A 22,295-nucleotide genomic window follows, 5' to 3' on the forward strand; every position below is an offset into this window, starting at 1 on the left:
ATTTCATATAAATGGAGTCATACAATATGTAGTCTTTAGTGACTGGCTTCTTTCACTTAGCACAATTTTTCAAGGTTTATCCATGTTGTGGCATGCATTAGTATTTTTTAAAATAAATTTATTTATTTTATTTTTGGCTGCGTTGGGTCTTTGTTGCTGCACACGGGCTTTCTCTAGTTGCTGCAAGCAAAGGCTACTCTTCTTGTGGTGCACAGGCTTCTCACTGTGGTGGCTTCTTTTGTTGCGAAGCATGGGCTCTAGACGTGCGGGCTTCAGTAGTTGTGGCTCGCGGGCTCTAGAGTGCAGGCTCAATAGTTGTGATGCACAGGCTTAGTTGCTCCACGGCATGTGGGATCTTCCTGGACCAGGGCTCGAACCTGCATCCCCTGCATTGGCAGGCGTATTCTTAACCACTGTGCCTCCAGGGAAATCCTGCCACCAGGAAAGTCCCAGTACTTTTTTTTTTTTTTTTGCGGTATGTGGGCCTCTCACTGTTGTGGCCTCTCCCGTTGCGGAGCACAGGCTCCGGACGCGCAGGCCCAGCGGCCATGGCTCACGGGCCCAGCCGCTCCGCGGTACGTGGGATCCTCCCAGACCGGGGCACGAACCCGTGTCCCCTGCATCGGCAGGCAGACTCTCAACCACTGCGCCACCAGGGAAGCCCTACTTTTTATTGTTGAATAATATTTTGTTTTGTAGACATACCATAATTTACTTATCCATTCATTGGTAGGCATTTGCGTTGTTTATACTTGTTGGTTATTATGAACAGTATTCTTATGAATATTAAAGTACAGGGTTTGGTATGGACGTATGTTTTCATTTCTCCTGGGTGTGTGTGTATATATATATATATGTATATATATATAGTATGGTAACTATGTTCAACCATTTAGGGAACTGCTGGACTGTTTTCCAAAGCAACCACTCCACTTTACATTCTCATCAGCAGTGTATGGGAGTTCCAGTTTCTCTACATTCTCACTAACACTCGTTATTACCTGTCTTCTGATTATAACCGTCCTAGTGGGTATGAAGTGGTGTCTCATTTTGGTGTTGCATCTCCCTGATGGTTAATGATATTGAACTTTTTTCATGTGCTTATTGGCCATTTATATGTCTTCTCTGTAGAAATGTCTATTCAGATCCTTTACTCATTTTTAAGTTCAGTTTTTTATTATTGAGTTGTAAAAGTTCTTTATATGTTCTGGTACTAAACCCTTTTCAGATATATTTGCAAGTGTTTTCTTCCATTCTGTGGGTTGTCTTTTAGTTTTCTTGATGGTGTCCTTTGAAGCACAAAGGTTTTTAATTTTGATGAAGTAGAATTTATCTATTTTTTCTTTTGTTTGTGCTTTCAATGTCATATCTAAAAGAACATTGCCTAATCCAAAGTCACGAAGATTTACCCTTATTTTTTTCTAAGAGTTTTATAGTTTTAGCTCTTACATTTAGGTCCTTGATCCATTTTGAGTGAATTTTTGTATATGGTGTGAGGTAGGAGTCCAATCTCATTCTTTTGCTTGCAGATGTCCACTTGTTCCAGCACCATTTATTGAAAAGACTATTCTTTTCCCATTGAATTGTCTTGGCACTGAGATTTGCTTTTTTGCTTATTGTAATTTCCTGGAGATTCATCCAAGTTGTTGTATAAATCAATATTTCATTCCTTTTTAATGCTGAGTAGTATTCCATGGTGTGGATATACCAGAGTGTGTTTAACCATTTATCTGTTGAAGGACACTTGAACTGGTCCCAGTTTTTGGTTATTACAAGTAGAGCTGCTATGAACATTTATTTACAAGTTTTTCATGAACATAATTTTTCATATTTTTCTGGGATAGATGCCTGAGGGTACAACTAATGGATCATATGGTAATTGAATATTTAGTTTTATTGGAAACCGTCAGAGAGGCTGTATTGTTTTACATTCTCACCAGCAATATATGAGTGATCCAGTTTTCTACATCCTTGCCAGCATTTGGTGCTGTCATTATTATTATTAAAAAAAAAAATTTTAGCCGTTCTGAGAGGTGTGTAGTAATATCCTATCCTGGTCTTAATTTGCATTTCTTTAATGCCTTGTGATGTTAAACATCTTTTCATGTGCTGTTTGCCATCTGTATATCCTCTTGGTGAATTATTCATGTCCTTGCCCATTTAAAATTAATTAATTAATTAATTAATTATTGGCTGCATTGGGTCTTCATTGCTGCACGCGGGCTTTTCTCTAGTTGTGGCGAGCGGGGGCTACTCTTTGTTGCGGTGCACAGGCTTCTCATTGTGGTGGCTTCTCTTGTTGTGGAGCATGGGCTCTAAGCGTGCGGGCTTCAGTAGTTGTGGCAGTTGGGCTCAGTAGTTGTGGCTCGTGGGCTCTAGAGCACAGGCTCAGTAGTTGTGGCGCACAGGCTTAGTTACTCCGCAGCATGTGGGATCTTCCCGGATCAGGGCTTGAACCCATGTCCCCTGCCTTGGCAAGCGGATTCCTTTTTTTCTCTCTTTTTTATTGATCTTTATTGGAGTATAATTGTTTCACAATACTGTGTTAGTTTCTTTTGTACACCAGAGTGAATCAGCCATATGTATACATATGTCCCTATGTCCCCTCCCTCTTGAGCCTCCCTCCCATCCTCCCTATCCCACCCCTGTAGGTCATCGTAAAGCACCGAGCTGATCTCCCTGTGCTACGCAGCTGCTTCCCACTAGCTAACTGTTTTACATTGGGTAGTGTATATATGTCGATGCTACTCTCACTTCACCCCAGCTTCCCCCTCCCACCCCGTGTCCTCAAGTCCATTGTCTATGTCTACATCTTTATTCCTGCCCTGCAACTAGGTTCATCAGTACCATTTTTTTATTTTTAGATTCCATATATATGTGTTAGCATACGGTATTTGTTTTTCTCTTTCTGACTTAGTTCACTCTGTATGACAGACACTAGGTCCATCCACCTCACTACAAATAACTCAATTTCGTTTCTTTTTATGGCTGAGTAGTATTCCACTGTATGTACGGCAGGCAGATTCTTAACCACTGTGCCACCAGGGAAGTCCCTGTCCTTGCCCATTTTCTAATTGGATTATTCACTTTATATTGTTGAGTTTTGAGAGTTCTTTACACATTCTAGATACTAGTCTTTTTTTGGGTGTGTAGTTTGTAAATGCTTTCCCCTGGCTTTTAGCTTGTCTTTTTATCCTCTTCACCTGAGCTTTCATGGAGCAACCATTTTTAATTTTGATGAGGGCCAGTTTATCAAAATTTTCTTTTATGAATTGTGCTTTTGATGTCAAATTTAAGAACTCCTTGCCTAGCCCTAGATCCCCCAAATTTTCTCCTTTAAAAAAAAGAAAGAAAAGTGTTATAGTTTTACATGCAAGTCTGTGATCCATTTTGAGTTAATTTTTGGATAAGCTACATGCTTAGGGTCGAGGTTTATTTATTTTTTGCCAATCAATATTCTTAAGGGTTTTAAAAAGCTGATCCGGGAACCATCTAAAATATAGTTTAATGCCATATTTAGAGAGACCCTTGGGTGTTGGGTAAGAGTATTCCAGTGGAAGTTACTTTCTAGCTGAGTCAGGTTACTTAACCTCGCAAAGCTTTAGTCCCCTTGTTTTATAACATGAGAATGATAATAATCCTTACCATACAGGGTAAGTGTGAAGATTCATTCAACACATGTTTATTGAGTGCCTGTTATGTGTCACGTACTGTTTAGTTGCTAGGGATATAAGACTGTGACCAAGACAGACAAAAGCCACTAGTGAGTGAGTTCCTCGTGCCGGAGCTCTGCATGGACCTCACATTCTGGCAGAGGAGACAGTAAACAAGTGAAATATATGGATGGTCAGATGGTGACCAGGGCTGTGAAGGTTAAAGCAGGAAGGGGGATGGGGTGTGGGGGCAGGAGAATTGTCATTTCAAAAAGGCTCAGGAACCCTTTTGCTGAGAAGGGGACATTTGAGCAGAGACCTGAAGGAGGTGATGGACAGTGCCACGCAGGAAGCTGGAGGAATTGCTGGGGGAAGGGGCATTCCAGGCAGACGTAATAGCAAGGAAGTCTGTATAGAGTGCTTGGCACGTGTGAGGAGCAGCAAGGAGACCAATAGAACTGTGGTCCAGTGACTGAGGGGGAGCTGGCAGGAGAGAAGGTCAGAGTCACGCTGGGGATGTGGGACTCAGAGCCATTTTACGCTGGGTGGGCTGGGGAGCCATTGCGGGTTTGGAGAGCAGGAATGACATCACTTACTATGTTTAAAAGGATCACTTTGGTCCTTTTGTGGAGAACAGATTCCAGGAGGGCAAGGGGACCAGAGGAGAGACCAGTGAGGAGGCTACTGCAACAATTCAGCTGGGACATGGTGGAGGCTGGGAGCTGGGAGGAAGTAGTGGTGGTGGTGGTGAAAAGTGGTTTATTTTCTGGGTTTGTTTTGAAGGTAGAGCTAACTGCATTTGTTCATGGATTGGATGTGCAGTGAGAGAAGGAAATAGAAGTCAAGATGGCTCCAGGGTGTTTTGCTTGAGCAGCTGGAAGGATGGAGTTATCATTTACTGCGAGGGAGCTGACTGCGGGAGGGGCAGGTGTAGTAGACGGGGTGCCACAGATAAGGAGTTCTGTGCTGGAAATGTTGACTTTAAAATGCGTATTAGACGTTCAAGTGGAGATATCTATCAGGTGGATGGATTTACGAGTATGGAGTTCAGGGAAGAGGTTCGGGCTGCAGATATAAATTTGAAAGTCATCAGTATAGACATGGTGTAGATGGTATTTACATCCATGACACTGGATGAGATCTCTTATGCTGGTGGTTCTCAACTGGGGGGTGATTTTGTCTCCCAGGAGACATCTGCAGGGTCTGGAGACGTATTGGTTGTAACAACTGGGGGTGGGGTGTTAATGGTGTCTAAGGGGTAGAGGAAGCCAGAGAAGCTGATAAACATCCCACAGTGTATAAACAGCCTCTTCAACAAAGAATTATCTAGTCCGAAACGTCAATAATGCTGAGGTTGAGAACCCCTGATTTAGTCCTTAGATCTTAGGAAATAAGTGTAGGCGGAAAAGAGAAAAGCAGTGAAGCCTGAACCGGGGGACCCTCCAGTGTTTTGGGTTAAATGCAGGTGATGGCATGCAAATGCATTAAATGCCTGTGAAGTATAGCGCCTAACACACAGTGAGCACTCAGTAAATGACAACTGTTGTCGCTATGGTGTTTTTAACTCTTCAAAGCCAGTTCTGGTCAGGTACTTAGAATAAAAGAAATCAGAGCCTGGGATCCACAGAGAATCTCTCTTCTACTCTCCTTAATGTACAGATGAAACCCAGAGAGAGGAAGGCACTTGCCTGTGATCATACAGTGGGTTAAGAACGCATGTTTTATGGTGACAGCTGTTGTTCGTTCCCATTTCACAGATGAGAAAACTGAGATTTAGAGATTTAGTCACTTGCCCAAATCTACGCAGTGAGCCTGTAGCAGAGTCAGAACCAAAGTTGGAACGTCCTGCCTTCCAGTCTAGTGTTTGAAACTACCACCACCATCATGACCACACCATCAGGAACAGCAGCAGCAGCTGCCATTGTGGGCTGAGTGCCCACTTTGTGCCAGCACTGCTAAACACCTTACATAGGCTGGCTGGGATGCGACCTGGGGCAGGGACCAGGCAGACAGGATCCGGACAACTCACCCTGCCTTCTCTTCGTTGGCATCACCACCCCTCCTTGCTTAGGCGCCTTGGCCCATAGTTGTTTTGCTATTGGCCAGCTGTGTTGTCATCTCCGTGGTCGCCATGAAACTCCGCTCCCACAATATTATTTAATGTAAAAACAATAATATGACGTCAGTAGAAGGCATTTAAAAGAAATCACTCTAAATCTTACCATCCTAGCCCAACAGCTGTTTTAGTTTTCCTGCCTTCTTCAAATCTCTGCCCACATGCCTACAGTACACATTTCACACCCTTGTCATTGGGATGTAGAAAGCATTCTGTACTCTGCTTCCTTTTCTTGATGGTGTTACGTGTGTTACGTTGTTTATAATTATGTTTATTGGCTCTAGGAGTCCACTGAGTGTCTCCATATGGCTGGGCTATTTGTCTCTAGATTCCTATTATTGTGAATAAGACTGTATTGAAAAATTTAGTGCTTATCGTGCTTTGTTTCCTCCTTGAGTTATTTCTTTCAGATAAGTAGTCAGGGGTGGTTTAAGAAAGGACTTTGACATATATTGCTTTAAAAATGGTTGCACTAATTTATACTGTTACTATAAAGGGTGCTGCTGTATAGAAGGGTGTATCTCACCCTTAGCGTGCACATATTAATTAATTAACTACTATAAGTTAGACCATCTCATGTAACTCTCACACTTGCTTTTCAAAGTAGGTGTTACTATATCTCCATCTTTTAGTCAAGGAACTTGATGTTCAAAAGGGGGTTAAATCCCTTGCCTGAAGTCACAGAACTAATGAGAGGTGGAGATGATAGGATTTGAACTCTGGAGCCCCCGACCCCACTCCAAAGGCCCTTCCTCAAGAAACAGTTAATGTCTCAAGGTTATTGAATCCTCCTTAACATCATTAAAATCAACACATTTTGGCCTAATTTAACAGATGTTAACTGTTAGCCTTCTTGTTTTAATGTGCATTTTGACCTTTGATCTCTGAGTAGCCTACAGCCATATGGAATTTAGAGAGATGGGGCTTTGAGGTCCCCAAGTTCTGTTTTGCCAGTGTGTGCTGGCAGCTGAAGAGAGTGTGTCTGGGTGCCAGATGGTTTTTGGAAACACAGAGAGACTCATGAATTCACACCCCTCAATCAACATATCAGCCTTTAGTCAACAAACTATTTGAGCCCCTGGATCTGCCCAGATTTGCTCAGGGTGGGGAGAGAAAGAGAAGTGAGCTTTCTTTTCAAAGACCCCTTCTTCTAGCCAGGCGGATGGGGGCTAACACAGCTGTTGGAGAATGAGATACCCAGCCACAACCAGACCATCCGGGAATGTGTGAAGATAGAGCGGGGTGTCAGCCGCTACACCATCAAGAACCTACTGCCCTACCGGAAGCACAAGGGTGAAAGTTTCATCCTCCAAGTTAGAGGTTACCATTTTGTGCCCTGCAAAGTGGTTTTAAGAAACCTGAGTAGGTTGCCAGTATTTAAAAAGCTGGAGATTTCACACACACAAATCGGAATTTCTGGCTTCTCTTAAGAAATGTGAGGATCTGGCAACCCTGAACCTGTAGTCCTGCATGGCGATATCACCTGGAACTGAGTGGCAGCTGCCCCTTTTGGATGGGACACTTACAGTCTTGTTGGTCATAGTCCCCACCCAGCCTGTGTTACCAGTTTATATTTAACGTTTCATGTCCTTCTCTAAATGCTGCCAGATGGTGAAGGAAGCAGTGCATTTTGGCCAAACCTGGAAGGATGGCAAAGAATGTGGAGCAGGTGTTCCCGGGGGTAGGGATGGTGTGAGCAGAGCTGCAGGGAAACGAGATCCACTCTCACTAGTGCAAATAAAGCCATGGTACTTGGCTTTAGTAGACATAGACATAGACATAGACATAGACATAGACACCGACATAGACATAGACACCTTGGGACAGGACACATTGGGCAGCCAGGACCAGAGCCAGAAAGTCAGGGAATAAAGCAAGGATCTCTGAGCAAGATGGCAGAGTGAGCACACACAAAATCCTCCCACTCCTCTCCAAACACATAAGAACGAAGGGTTAAAACAAAACTATATGGAAAACCATTAGGAAAATCTCTGTGGGCCAGGAACAGGAGAGAAAACACAAGTGTGGTAAGTGGGCTTGCAGCCAGCAACCCTCAGGCTGCAGTGAGCAGGGAGCCAGCCCTTTAACGTTTTTGTCGGGTGGGGATCTGGTCTGCCTCGTTTGTGGGGAGAAGAGAGCCAGGCTCTCTGTAAGAAGTCAAGAGGTGGGCCTTGCTCTTAGCATGTGCTGAAATCTCTCTTTGGTGGTCTGATGTATGACTGGAGACTGCCACTTGCCTGTGGTCCAAGGAAGGAAGGAAAGCTCCTGGGCGGAAACAAACTTGCATTGTGCTGTCCTTGGGACCAGTGTCTAAAGCTGTGCCGCCTACCCAGGCATTCCCAAGTAAAGAGCAGCCTGATGTTTCTCTTTGTGTCATCTTTGTAAAGAGCATTCTGAGCAAATTAATCATATAAAAATGATAATAGGGTCATATTGAATGATCTTAAGAGGCCAAGCAGTAGTGCTTGCTTTCCTGTTCATTAAGGTGTGTCCTGAGGTCCTCTAACTGGGGAAACTTTGCAGGTGTCACAGAACCTGCACAGTCAGGGGGCAAGAGAGAAGAGGATCATTAGTAATCTTGGCTTTTTCCATCATTTTATAGATGAGGAAACTGAGGCCCAGAGATTTGCTTAGGATCACACAGCTGGTCAATGCAGATGCAGGACGGGTCTGAGCCCCCTGGGCTCCATCCTGGCTTTGCTTCAGAAGCCTTGATTTCTTTACTTATAAAATGAGGATAACTTTCTGGTTTTATGGAATCATCAAGAGGCTGTAAAGCAGAGTAATATACACCTCCCTTGTGTTGGGGTAGCTGCCTCTCCAGAGGCATTGGTGTGATTTATTTTTATTTTTTGGACAGTGAATTCCTCATGGGGAGGCAGGGTAGTGGTGGTTAACAGTGTGGATTCTGAAGCCAGCCTGTCCAGGTTTGGATCCCAGCTTTACCACTTACTGTCTGTGCGACTGTGGGCAAGTTACTTATCTCTCCTGTGTGCCTCCATTTCTACATGTGTGTAACAGGGCTAATGATCGCACCTGTCTATTGGATTACAGAGAGGATTAAATGAGATAAAGCATTTTAAAGCCTCTGAACAATGCCTAGCACATACAAAGCCTCTAATAAATGTTAACAGCCATTATCATCATCATCATCATTATCATCATCTAACAGATTGTATTTCCCTTTTTGCTTTGGAAGCCAGGAAACTCACCACCTAATTTGAATCTCATCTTTAGCTCCACATAGAACCTAATGACATGAATTTCTATTTTCCTAACATTCTCTGGCATTATTTAACTATTTGCCTTTCATTTCCCCCATCATCCTGACTTCTCTATACTATTGTATCGTATATATTACTATAAGCTGTTTTAGAACAAGTTTGGAATTAATAAATAAAGGAAAATAGAGCAGTTGGTTGATTCAGACTGTCTTGACATCCTCCATCATGATCTTGAAATAGGAGGTGAACTGTATTATTAAAAAAATTATAGCTAAAATTTTCGAGGGCCTGTTGTGTATTAGCCATTATTGCACATGCTTTGCATGTATTACCTTAAACCTCACAGCCATCCTATGACGTAGGGCCTATTATCCCATTTTGCAGTTAAAGCTCAGAGAGGTGAAGCAGCTTAGCCAGTGGTTGCCAGCTGCAAGTAGCAGAGCCAGGATTCAGATGTGGCCCCGCCTGACTCCAAACACACTTTTACGCACTGTTTGCTCTTCTAGGGGGTCTCTTGGACTCTTGGGGGCAAAGGAAGGTTGATATCAGTCAGCTGAATGATGTTTTCTCTCCCATCTACTCTTCTTTTCCCATTTCTTCTACCTTTTCTCTCTGCTTCCTGGGTTGCCCAGAGCCCATGAGGGCCCCCAAAGGCCTGGCTTTTGCTGAGATCCAGGCCCGCCAGCTGACCCTGCAGTGGGAACCACTGGGCTACAACGTGACACGTTGCCACACCTACACTGTGTCCCTGTGCTATCACTACACCCTGGGCAGCAGCCACAACCAGACCATCCGGGAATGTGTGAAGATAGAGCAGGGTGTCAGCCGCTACACCATCAAGAACCTACTGCCCTACCGGAATGTCCACGTGCGGCTCGTCCTCACTAACCCCGAGGGGCGCAAGGAGGGCAAGGAGGTCACGTTCCAGACGGACGAGGATGGTAAGAGGCCCCCTTATTCCCAGTGTCCTCAGTGCCTCCCACAGACGCTGCATGTCTGAGACTGAAATTGCTATAGGAAATTATTTGCTTAGGATTAAACCGACTGTGTAACAGTAAAGTAATGATACCGATATCTATTCCCCTGAAGACTTTGGGTTAAGTTGGTATATTTCTTCCTTAATTGTTTGGGAACATTTAGCAGTGAAGTCATTTGGGCCTGGAGTTTTCTTTGTGGCAGGGTTTTTTAATAGTAGTTTTAATTTTCAAAACAGATATTGGAATATTCAGGTTTTCTACTCTTGTATCAGTTTTGGTATACTGCGTTTTTAAGGAGTTTGATCATTTCACCTAAATTGTCAAATTTCTTGCCATAAAGTTGGTTATAATACTCTTATTATATTTATTGAACATCGGTAGGAGCTATAGTGCTTTTCCCTTTTTCATTCCTGATATTGGTAATTTGTGTCTTCTCTCTTATTCTCATGTTTCTCATGGTAAGGGTGTATAAATTTTATTAATCTTTCCAAAGAGCCAACTTTTGGCCTAGTTTATTTTCTTTCTTTCTTTCTTTTTAAAAATTTGTTTATTTTATTTATGTATTTTTGACTGCGTTGGGTCTTCATTGCTGTGCACGGGCTTTCTCTAGTTGCAGCGAGCAGGGGCTACTCTTCATTGCAGTTCACGGGCCTCTCATTGCGGTGGCCTCTCCTGTTGCGGAGCACGGGCTCTAGGCTCACCGGCTCTAGAGTGCAAGCTCAGCAGTTGTGGCACACGGGCTCAGTTGCTTCCACGGCGTGTGGGATCTTCCCGGACCAGGGCTCAAACCTGTGACCCCTGCATTGGCAGGCAGATTCTTAACCACTGCGCCACCAGAGAAGCCCCTAGTTTATTTTCTTTATTGAATGTTTTCTATTCTTTATTTCTTTTTTTAAAAAAATACTTTCTTTGGATTTGATCAGCTTTTCTTTTAGCTTTTTGAGATAGAAACTTATTAGATCATTGATTTTGAGAATTTCTTTATTTCTAATATATACATTTAAAGCTATAAATTTCCCTCTAAGCCCTGCTTTAGCTGCATCCCACAGGTTCTGATATAGCCTATCTTCAGTATCATTCAGTTTAAAATATTTTCTAATTTCTTCTTTGACCCAAGAGTTATTTAGAATTACATTGCTTGATTTCTAAGCAATTGGGATTTTTCTAATTATCTTTTTGTTATTGATTTTTAGCTTACTTCCACTATGGTCAGAGTATATACTCTAGTTTTGGTCTTTTGAAATTTGATCCTTGCTTTATGGCCTGACATATGGTTAAATTTTGATAAATGTTCCATATCTACTTGAAAAAAATAGGCGTTCTGTCCTTGTTGGGTGTACTGTTCTACTTATGTCAAGCTAATATTTATTAAGCACTTACTATATGTCAAGCACTATTCTGAATGCTTTTCATGTATTAATGCATATGATCCTCATGACAACCCTATTTGGTTATTTACTATTACCATTCCCATTTTACAGATGAGGGCACATAGCTAGTAGATGGGTAGCAGAGCTGGGTTTCAAACCTGGCCATCTGTTTGAGAGTTGTTTTTCTTAACAGCTACACTCTAATGCCAGCAAAAGCGTTCTCCAGATTGCTGTAAAATCCCAGGTAACCCCAAGCTCCTTGGTTAATAGTTTTTTGTTTTGTTTTGTTTTTTGCTTCCTCGCATATGCAGTTTTCTGTTCTGCACAGCAGCATCCTAGATATAAAATTCAACTCCTTCCTTGATTTCCAGAAAACCCCACTCACATGAGGCAATGTGTATCCTCTATGCCCTGCACTGATGCGCTGAGGATTTGCTGGGGATGGGAGTGAGGACTAGAGGCGTTTACCCTGAATCATTGCAAATGTAGGAAAGGAAAAACTTAACTTTTTTCTTCTACTCATCTTAGGTTCATTGGTTGGGGCCTTGTAAATTAGACGGAGAAAAGACAGATTAACAAGAGAAAAATAAACAGGAGTTTATTTTTATTTTTATTTATTTATTTTATTAAAAAGTTTTAAATTGAGGTATAATTGATTTACAATATTGTGTTAGTTTCAGGTGTACAGCAAGGTGATTCAGATATAAGATATATATATATATACATATACTTATTTTTTTGGATTATTTTCCATTCTAGGAAATAGTAGTTTATGAACACATGCATCACCCATAACAGGGGAGTACTCAGTGATTAGTAACTCAAAGGGATGGTGAGAACTTGGACTTATATAGTGTCCTAACAAAAGAACAGTGAATTTTTAGAGAAGTGACAAGACAAAGGAAAAGGACTTTGAGCTTCTAGGGGCAGCAAATTAGGGTAAGTCAAATATATGGGGAAACTAATGGTAGTCTGTAAAGTTTGTTAGGTAGATTTCTCCAGGCTGATAAGGGTCTAGTTTTCTCAGTGATTAACTTCTCTCCTTCCTGGCAGAGAGGGGAAGGGGGCACCTTTACAAATTTATGTCCTACTTTTAGGCAAATAGGGGGAGGGCAGAGAATTTTTTCTCATGTATGCTCCTACATTGCCTTCTCAATTCAGCTCAAAATAATCCTTATACCAAGTGGCATATTTTGGGTAGCATATACTGATACCCTTATTAAGTAACCTCAAACTGAATATCAGACTGCTCCATTCTTAAAATCTGTTGACCTTTCCCCTCACCCCCTGCTAGGTACGTTGTTGTGGCTGCTTTACACCCCCTCCCCCAACCCTGGCCAGGCCTCACTTGGGTTACTTGGTTTTCTTTCTTCTTTCTCTGTCCCTCTTCTCCCCCTCCCTCTGATAACTGCTCATTATTTAATATTTTTTACTTTTCACTGAAGTACTAGTATCATACTTACGGGAAGTGTGCTCTTCTTAAGTGGTCAGCTCAAAGCATACTCAAAGATGGCACACATCAGGATAACCACACCCAGACCAAGAAAAAGCATTACCAGCAGCCCAGAAGCCCCCCTTTATGCACCTTCCCCCTCACAACCTTCCAAAGGTAGGCATTATCCTGACCTGTAATGCCACAGATTAATTTCCGCTTGGTTTTGAACATTGCATCAGTGGAATCATACAGTGTGTACTCTTTTTATGACTGGCTTCTTTCTCTCAGCTTTATGCTTGAGAGATTCAGCCATGTTGTGTGTACAGTTCTAGAGAATTCATTCTCAATGCTGAATGGTCCATTATGTGAATATGCCACATTTATTTTTCTTATTTACTATTGTTGGGCATTTGGGTTGTTTTCAACTATTTTAAATTGTGCTGCAAATAAAATTCTTGTAGATTCTCTCTTTTTTTGGTAGATATATACATTTCTGATGGGTTTATGCCTAGGAGTAGAACGGCTAGGTTGTAGGATATGTGTTCATAATAAGTAGATACATCCAGTTTTCCCAAGTGGTTGTATCAGTTTATGCTCCCACTAGCAGTGTGTGAAAATTTCGGTTGCTCTGCATCCTCACCAACACTTGGAATTGTCTTTTTCCTTTTATCATTTTGGTGGGTGGATAGTGGTGTTGCCTTGTTAACTGTTCATTTTAACACAAGGCACTTGAGCTGTCCCTGATTGTTATCTGGGTTTCTGCTTTCCTCTATCTTAGGAGTTCAGCTTCCCCACAACGGTTTATCAAGGTGTTTTCCCAAACAAAGGCCGTTCTCTTCCTAGAAGAAATTCCTTGAGCCTGCTGTTAAGATGATACCTTAAAACAAAACAAAACAAAAACAAAACCATACCTGAAAGGGCTTCTGCTGAAATGTTGACAGTATTTATCTCTGGGTGATGGAATTGTAGGTGCCATTAATTTTCTTTATGCCTATTTTGATTTTCTACATTGAACATATTGTTTGTGTAATTGGTAATTTTTAGACAAGAAAACAGCTCCACCCATAATCCTGCCACTCTAATGCGGTTGTTTTCATTTTTCTGGCAAATGTTTATATTTTCTGAAAACCACTCAACTGGAACAAAATAGGAGCATTCATTCTTCTCTGCCAAATGCATCCTGCACAGTGATGAAAGTGCCAGCTGCCCTTTTCGAGTACTCAGGCGTAGACTGAACCATATGAGAGTGCTGATATTTATTTGCCTTGGGGCTTTATGTACATCACATCATTTAATTCTGGTGAGGGAGGTGTTATTATCATCCCCATTTCACAGATGAGGAAGCTGAGGCTCAGAGAGGCTGAGTGGTCCAAGCATTCCAGCTAGGGAATAGCAAAGCTGGAATCTGAACTCAGCTATCTTGTTCCGAAGCTTGCTTTCCCCTGCCCCATGTCGCCTTTCCCTTGCAGTGCCTGGTGGGATTGCAGCTGAGTCCCTGACCTTCACTCCACTGGAGGACATGATCTTCCTCAAGTGGGAGGAGCCCCAGGAGCCCAATGGCCTCATCACTCAGTATGAGGTGGGTTTGGACCCTATTACAACTGGGGCCCCTGGTGGAAGGTGGGCCCACGGGTTGGAGAGGGAAGTGTATGGGGCGGAGGAACAGAGGTGATCATCGGGATTCCTTCCACTATGGCTGGGGTCTGTGCCCCATGTGTTATGGGGACAGGGGCCCTGAAGGCAGAAGAGAGAGACGAAGGTGCCCAGAGGCCTGGACTAAGGGGCATCCACGGTCCCCCCACCAAGCTTCTCCCCTTTGCCCAACCTTATCCCTAGCTCACCTGAACCATGATGGGTGGGAGGCTACGGGACTAGTGATGCCCTTCCCCATCCCTGTGCCCGCCTACCTGCCCATCCTGCCCCCAGATCAGCTACCAGAGCATCGAGTCGTCAGACCCGGCGGTGAATGTGCCGGGCCCACGGCGTACCATCTCCAAGCTCCGCAATGAGACCTACCACGTCTTCTCCAACCTGCACCCGGGCACCACCTACCTGTTCTCCGTGCGGGCCCGCACGGGCAAAGGCTTTGGCCAGGCGGCGCTCACCGAGATCACCACCAACATCTCAGGTGAGCCCCGCCTGACCCGCCCTGGCCCCTTTGGAGGAAGCACAGAGTCTCAGGGTTCCATGGGTAGGGGGTGAGGCTTCCTGGGGGTGGTGATGGAGGGCTCCTGCTGAGATAAACGTACCATTTAGAGGTTGAGGCCAGGGGTCAGGGAAGATTAAATCAGAGGAGTCTAGAGACTACGATCGGTGGAATCCAAGGGCTGAGGTCAGGGGTCAGGGAAGCTCAGGTCAGAGGGAACAAGGAGGCGAAGGCTGAAGGGGAAGAGATCTGAGGACAGGGGTCAAGGATGCTGGAGGCCTGACCTTCCTGGTCCAGTGGCCAGGCTCTGTGCTTATGTCCTGTCCCCTTCCCCAGCTCCTAGCTTTGATTATGCCGACATGCCGTCGCCGCTGGGCGAGTCTGAGAACACCATCACCGTGCTGCTGAGGCCGGCGCAGGGCCGTGGGGCGCCCATCAGGTGGGGACGCCTGCACGGAGGGGCGGGGGGTCAGGGCCATAGGGAAGAGGCCCCTCCTCTGACCCAGAGTCCCCACCCAGGCCAGCTCACCCCTGTCCTTCCTCAGTCTCGCACTAAGGGTTCAGAGTGTCAGGAGGAGGACATTCTGTGATCCTGGGCAGGCAGGATGCCTGCAGTCACTCCTCTCTGAGGCTGCAGGGTGCCTGGCGGTGACTGTCACGAGATCTCTGGACAACATCCAGCCTGGAGAGGGGACTGTTCAGGCCTCTCCAGAGGGCCTCCTTCTGACACCTTGGAGAAGTGAACTCTGGGGGCCTTATTTTTCCCAGCATTTTCCCTGGAGGATCCCATCCAGGGAGACACAGAGATGGGCTTTCTGGAAGGCTAGTGCAGCCAGCCAGATGGGGCCATCTCTCTGGAGTGGCCAAGAGCTTGGTCTCCCCACTTCTTTGCAGAGAAAGCTGATGCCATAGTGGCTGTTTCTTTTGGGGGGAAGGTGCTGGAGACAAGATGTGTGTGTGTGTGTATGTGTGTGTGTGTGCACGTGTGGTGAAGACACGTGATGTGTGTGTGATGTGTGAGTGTGTATGTGAAAGAGAGTGAGCGTGTTTGTGGAATGTGTGCACATACTTCCTGTCAGCCAGACATCATGTTACAGGCTTTAGCTGCATGAGTCATGTTATCCTCGTGGCAGCCTGTGGAGTGGGTATTAGTACCCTTACTTTACACATCAGGAAACAGCCTCAGAGAGCCTGAATAATGAGCCCCCATGGCCACAGAAGCCAGGTTGGAAGCTTCCAGGTTTGGAAGGCAGGTTTGTCTGCAAAGCCTGTACCTTTCCTTGAAGTCACAGAGCCTCCCTGCCCCTCTGGTCCATCCCCTCCTACCATAAAGTTTCATGCACTGGGAGAGGGTGACAGCCTGCATTTGGGCATGGGAGGGTCCTCTTAAGCCCCCCAAGAAGGCAGTGGGTTTCCCAGGTGCCCTTGACACCCCCTCATTTCCTCACTCCTCCCCCCTTCCACTCTTTTCTCCTGCTTTGGCTCCCCTGTATTTGCCACTGCAAAGCCTGCCCTGGGCTGATTCCCAGACCCCAGGAAAAAGTCTGGGCATCTCAGGGGCATTTGGCGTTTTGCAGGAGCCTCAGGGCCCTGTTGCCTCTGAATCTGGGAGGAGTTGGGAAACCAGCATCACCTTCTCCTTTCCTTTTCCCTTGGGGGATCCTGTGAGCAGGCCTGGTCAGCGTCACTCAGGGATGATGATGGCAAGGCTGGGTCTGGGCGAGGGGTGGACCATGTGAGGGGGAGGGGCCTGATGGCTGTGCAACCTTGGGCATGTCCCTTCACCCCTCTGAGCCTCCCTTAGGTGCATCACGGGGATCATCCCAGATCAAGATGTGCTTCGTTCATGGCTAATGATGATTATCATCTCCTGGTGGGACTTTGGGCCAGGAGAGGCCTCACATCAGCCTGGGAAATGGAGGGTTGAGAAGGGCCTGGGCTGGTTAGTGATGGAATGAACCTGTCTGGCCCAAATCCCAGGGTGCTGGGGTGATTCCCTCCCAACTTGGAAGCTCAAAAGAAACAGCTGGAGAGCAAGGAAAAGGCATTTCTACTTTGCCAGAGTGCAGGCTGTCAGTATGGGGTATCCCATGCCAAGACGTGACCGAGGCTGGGACTGGAAATATTTAAATTTGTCAGCATTCATTTATTTACTCTTGGCTTTGTTCCACTGAGGATGTGGAGGAGTTCACAGCAAGGCCATTCAGTAAAGTGATGAAAATAAATAGAAACACACAAGTCGGGATCAGGAGACACAAATCAGAGGGAATACAGCCCAGGGAACACAAATCAGCCATCAGGACTGGGAGATGGCACGCTCAGAGTTGCAGTCTCGAGGCTGCCTCCGGGTTGGGAGGGTACTCGAGATGTAGGGTTAGTGTGACCTCGTTTGCCTGCTAAGTGACCAGCTCCCCCACTGGAGGGCAGTTCCAGGAAGCCTACATCCCCCAAGTGCCCAGCACAGGGCCCATGTCTGAGCTTAGTAAACACTTTCTGGATGAGTGAATGCATCATGTCTTACTCGAATTTATCGTGGCCTAGAGGGACCTGTCGGGAACCTGGCTGGAGCCTGAGGCTTGGGGTTCCCAGGCCCTGGAGGACTCATTGAGGAGTCAGGGTGGGGCTTTAGGGCTTGGTTCCCTTAAGCAGGGCTCACATTCTTTCAGCCTTAGTTACAGTAATAACAGCTGACAGGCACTGGCTGCTTGCTAAACTTGCCTCCTTCCTCACCTCTACCTTATGTAACAGTCCTGTAATCACTCCCATTTTACAGAGGAGGAAACTGAGGCCCAGGGAGCTTAAGTGACTTGCCCAGCTAGTAAGAGGCAGAGCCGAGATGAGAGCCCTCTCCTGGGCCTGACCCCAAAGCCCACGCCCTTAGCCACCGGACGGCTCTCCCTGTTGTCTGGCAACCGTGACCACTGCGCTTTCCCCTCCCCATGGCCAGTGTGTACCAGGTTATCGTGGAGGAGGAGCGACCGCGGAGACTCCGGCGGGAGCCAGGCGGCCAGGACTGCTTCCCAGTGCCTCTGACCTTCGATGCGGCGCTGGCCCGAGGCCTGGTGCACTACTTCGGGGCCGAACTGGCGGCCAGCAGTCTGCCTGAGGCCATGCCCTTCACCGTGGGTGACAACCATACCTATCGTGGCTTCTGGAACCCACCGCTTGAGCCCAGGAAGGCCTACCTCATCTACTTCCAGGCAACAAGCCACCTGAAGGGGGTGAGGGGCCGGCCGGGGTGGTGGCGGGGACGGCTGGGGGGCAGGATTGGCGATACCTTGGAGCAGGCTGCTACAGAGGCCAGAGACCCACCCCCACCAGGCCCTACCCCCGTCCTGATGAGCCTTGCCCTCCGATAGCTCCTCCCACTCCCAGCCCCGCCCACTCACCTGAGCCCCGCCCTCTTAACCCCAGCCAGTTTCTCTCCAGCAGTACCCCCTTCCTGAACCATTTTTCCCCAGACTCTTTTCTATCCAAGCTCCCAGCCTGGTCCCTGCTGCCCCCTGAGGCCCTGGTCTTCTATCTCAGGCCCCTCTCTCTCCAGAGGGAGTCCATCTCAGGTTCCCACTTTCACCAGACCTTGAGGAGGCCTGGGAGCCGCCTCCTCCCTGAAGCCCCGCCCTTCTCCAGGCTCCTCCCTCCTCGGATCGCTCCTTCCCAGGTTGCCCCCATCCTAAGCAGACCCCTGGATCTAGGCCCCACCGTCATTTCTGAGCGCCTCCCCAAACCAGCCCTCTTCCCATGCTGTTTCTTTCTGTTTCCACCCATCTCATCCCCGCTTCCTAAGGCATTACCCTATTGCGGGCTCCTTCCCTCTTGGCCCCTCCCTCCCTGGTTCCCCCCAGGCCCTCTTGCCAGGTGGGGTGTCTTTAGTAACAGTCCACGCCAAAAAAGCCCTGACCAGGCCCAAGACACGCTGTCTAAGATTCCCTCTGGGGAGGGTCAGGTCTTGGCTTCAGCGGTGCTGAGACCCCCATCTGTGCCTCCAGGAGACCCGGCTGAATTGCATCCGCATTGCCAGGAAGGGTAAGTCCCCCTGGGTTCAGTCCTTCAGTAGCGGGTTTCTTACTTGCTGGGCTCTGGGGAGGTGGACCCTGGGTCCCCAGGCCTGTGGGAGCAGAGGAGGGTGGTCTGGCAGGCTTGGGGGTCAGGAAACATTTCCCTTTCTTGCTCCCTATGTGCCCCACCTCAAGGGCTCCTTCTTCCAGACTGGGCAGTGGGGACAAACCCTCATCCTGCCATGGTCACAGAAGGGGCCTTGGCAGGGGCCTGGAGGAGGGGGAGCCATTATGGTCGGGCCACGGGGGTGGTGGGTACTGGACACTGAGGTCTGTATCTGCCCCTTTCCTGTGGTGGGGAGAAGTGGGGACAGCATGGACCCTGTGGTGTAGGGATTGTCCCTGTTCTCACATGGGGAATGTGGTTGGTTCCCCATCCTGAGATGCCCTAACCATGCCCTGGGTACATAATTCTCTCCCCCCATTGCCTCCCAGGAGGGCAAAAGGGTGGGGTCTGAAGGCCCCACACATCCTCCATCTTCCGTCCACTGAAGGATGGGGAGGATTTGAGGAAGAGTGAAGGGAGCTAATATCCCAGATAGGGGCACAGGGCACGTAAAGCCTCTGACACGGGAATGCAGAAGGTGTGAGGGATGATGAGGAGATGGGTTTGATTGAAAGGCGGGACACGTGCTGAGGATGAGGGGCAGATGTCTTTGTGTACCTGTTTGTGCAGCCGGGTTTATTCCTTGGGGCTTAAGGTGGTCCTCATCTCCCCTTTGATCCTTTGTTCTGCTTTGTTCTTCCCAGCTGCCTGCAAGGAAAGCAAACAGCCCCTGGAGGTGTCCCAGAAGTCGGAGGAGATGGGGCTCATCCTGGGCATCTGTGCAGGGGGACTTGCTGTCCTCATCCTCCTCCTGGGGGCCATTATCATTATCATCCGAAAGGGGTGAGTGAGGCCGGTGCCCTGGCCCACCCGAGGCTTCTCTCCGTCAGAGGCCTGGTGAGCAGAGAGGAGGCTGGGGGCTGGTCAGGCAGTCGCCTGGCCGGTGTGTGGAGGGCTGCCAGCCTGGGCATCAGGCCTGTGGATGGACCCAAGCCGGGTGGGGTGAAGCCCGAGACTCTGCAAATGGAGCTGCCTTAGAGTGGCTTGGCTGGAGCCCACTTCTGGCTGGTGCCAGGTGCCACTGCCCAGGCAAGGGCACTCACTGCCGGCTGCCAAGGAGCCGTGCTGGGCGTGGGCACCACCCTCCTGTGACTGCTGGGCTGTTCTGATGGGGATGGTGTGGAGGTAACCTGACTTCGAACCCTCAGCCCCCCGAAGGTCTTCTGCTCTCTTGTCTGCCCTAACCACGAGGTTGTGGTGTTGATCCTGAGGTGGGGGCAGGGCTCACTGCACTTCAAAGCAAGGACCCTCTGCACTTCCCAGGCCCCACCTTTTCTTGGGCTCAGCTTGCCGTGGACTCTGTTACTGTTGATCCCTGAGGAGTCCTCCTGGGACCATGACTCAGAGGAGACCTCCTTCCTGCCCGTGCCATCTCCTGGGCCTCAAAGGTCCAGTCCTTGTGTTTGTGAGGGATGCATTTTCCCAGTGCATGTTGCAGTGGGCAGAGTGAATCCCAGCATATCTTAGAATCCAGAATTTACCATTTTGGAGTTTTAGAAATCCAGGATTGGAGATTCTGAGAATCTCAGAATTTAGAATTATAGAGGCTAAGAGCCCAGAAACTGAGAGCTGCCATGTAGCTCAAGGACATCTAGTCTAGTGGTTTTCCAGTCTTTCAAAAGCAGCAGAACCCATCTTCAAAACACCAAATAAACCTCTCCTGGGAGCTCAGTATATGGAGCAGCTGAAGGCTGAGCCTCGGGTTGGAGCCGAGTAGGGACTTCTGAGACCCCTTTGCTCTCCCTCCCCACCCCACCGCATTCCCCACCAGGCAGCCCCGGGACACTGTGGTCCAAGCCCCTTAATTGAGGGATGGCGATGCTGAGGCCCAGAAGGGGCATGGACCTGCCCAAGGTCACCCAGGGAGCCAGAGGCAGAGCCTGCTCCACCCTCTCCCCGCCTGGGCTCTGGCTTCTGTAGCTCTTGCTGCTGCCAGGCTGGGCACACATGGGTGTGTTGGCTCTGGGTCTCTGGGATGCCAGGAGCAGATAAGCAGGATCCAGGGAGATGAGGGAGAACTGGCCAGGGCCCCCTTGCCTGAGGCCAGGCAACGATAGTAGAAAAACTCTCCTAGAGCGTCTGGGGGTGGGGCATACCACCGCTGGGGTGGCGTGGGGGTGTCCAGTCCAGAGTGCTGGGCTCTGATTTTTCCCTTCCCGTAGTCCCTGTACAGATTCCTGAGACAAAATATTTTAAACTATCATTTAATGAATATTACTCTGTGCCAGGAGTTCTATACACATCAGCCATTAGAACAGGAGTTATTGAGCACCTACTGTGTACGAAGCACTGTTCTGGGACTCAGAATACATCAGAGTATTTTTCTTTCTTGGATCCTGGCCCACGAAGCAGGTCTAAGTCCCTTAGACAGGTCAGGAAACTATCATTAAGCGACTTGCCCATGTCACTTGGCTAAGTGGCAGGTCCTGAGTGAACCCAGGCCTGACTGCAAAGCCCATCCTCCTCACGGCTGGGCACGTGAAGGGCCTCACCACAACTGGCACACAGTAGGTTCCTGTAAGTGGCAAGGCCCTGGGGGCTGGGTAGTGGTGCAGATAGAGAGGGCTGTAAGGGAGGGGTCAGATCTTGGGGGTTGCAGGTGGTATTTGAGGCTCTAGAAATTTACCCTCAAGGGAAGATTGGCAAAGTAGGGGATGTTACCCACCCCTGCAAAGAGAGTGCTAGGCCCAGGAGAGGATGGGTCAGAGATGCTGCCAGAGCCTCACTAGGAAACCTCCACTTTATGCAGCTGCTACTGGAAGCCTCTAGGATCCACCCCACCCCCCCACCCCCCTGCCCCTCCTTAGATCCTCTAAAAGCCATTCGGTCCCATTCTGTAGCACCTCGCTGCATCCCCCGAATCCTGCCCGGCCTTCAGGGTCCACTGTGCTCCTAAGGGCTCCCCTAGTCTGCATTGTGGGGTGCCATGGGACAGAGCAGCTCTGGCAGGGATGGGGGTGTTCAGATCAACCGGGGGACAGGTGTAATGGACAGATTAGGAGGTTGCGGAGGGAGGGCAGCTCCCAGTTAGCCCCCGTGCACCCTGGTCCGCCCTGCGGACAGTGAGGCTGGATGCACCTGCCCTGGGGAACTCCGGGGTGCCCCTGGCCAGTTGGATCCCTTGGCTCCGCTTCCAGAGACCCTCCCTACTTCCCTTTGCAGCCCTCCCCGCCCCAGCCCCCCCAACCCTGGCACTTCATTCACATGCTT

The 22,295-nt window shown here is 47.9% G+C and overlaps 1 protein-coding gene across 5 annotated transcripts in view; it reads left to right on the plus strand.

Annotated features, from left to right (window-relative positions):
* Positions 1-22,295, plus strand: part of PTPRU (protein tyrosine phosphatase receptor type U) — an 84,215-nt gene that overhangs the window by 25,529 nt on the left and 36,391 nt on the right. For 4 of the 5 annotated variants that reach the window (XM_082613593.1, XM_082613596.1, XM_082613594.1 and 1 more), the window contains 7 exons: positions 9,626-9,934; positions 14,245-14,354; positions 14,702-14,903; positions 15,258-15,360; positions 17,869-18,142; positions 18,911-18,947; positions 19,730-19,868. In XM_082613593.1, coding sequence (XP_082469719.1) covers positions 9,626-9,934; positions 14,245-14,354; positions 14,702-14,903; positions 15,258-15,360; positions 17,869-18,142; positions 18,911-18,947; positions 19,730-19,868 — 1,174 coding nt within the window. The remainder of the gene's footprint in view (positions 1-9,625; positions 9,935-14,244; positions 14,355-14,701; positions 14,904-15,257; positions 15,361-17,868; positions 18,143-18,910; positions 18,948-19,729; positions 19,869-22,295) is intronic. The other variant, XM_082613597.1, reaches the window with a different exon arrangement.

The sequence above is a fragment of the Mesoplodon mirus genome (assembly GCF_964341445.2).
Source record: "Mesoplodon mirus genome assembly, chromosome: 3".
NCBI lineage: Eukaryota > Metazoa > Chordata > Mammalia > Artiodactyla > Ziphiidae > Mesoplodon > Mesoplodon mirus.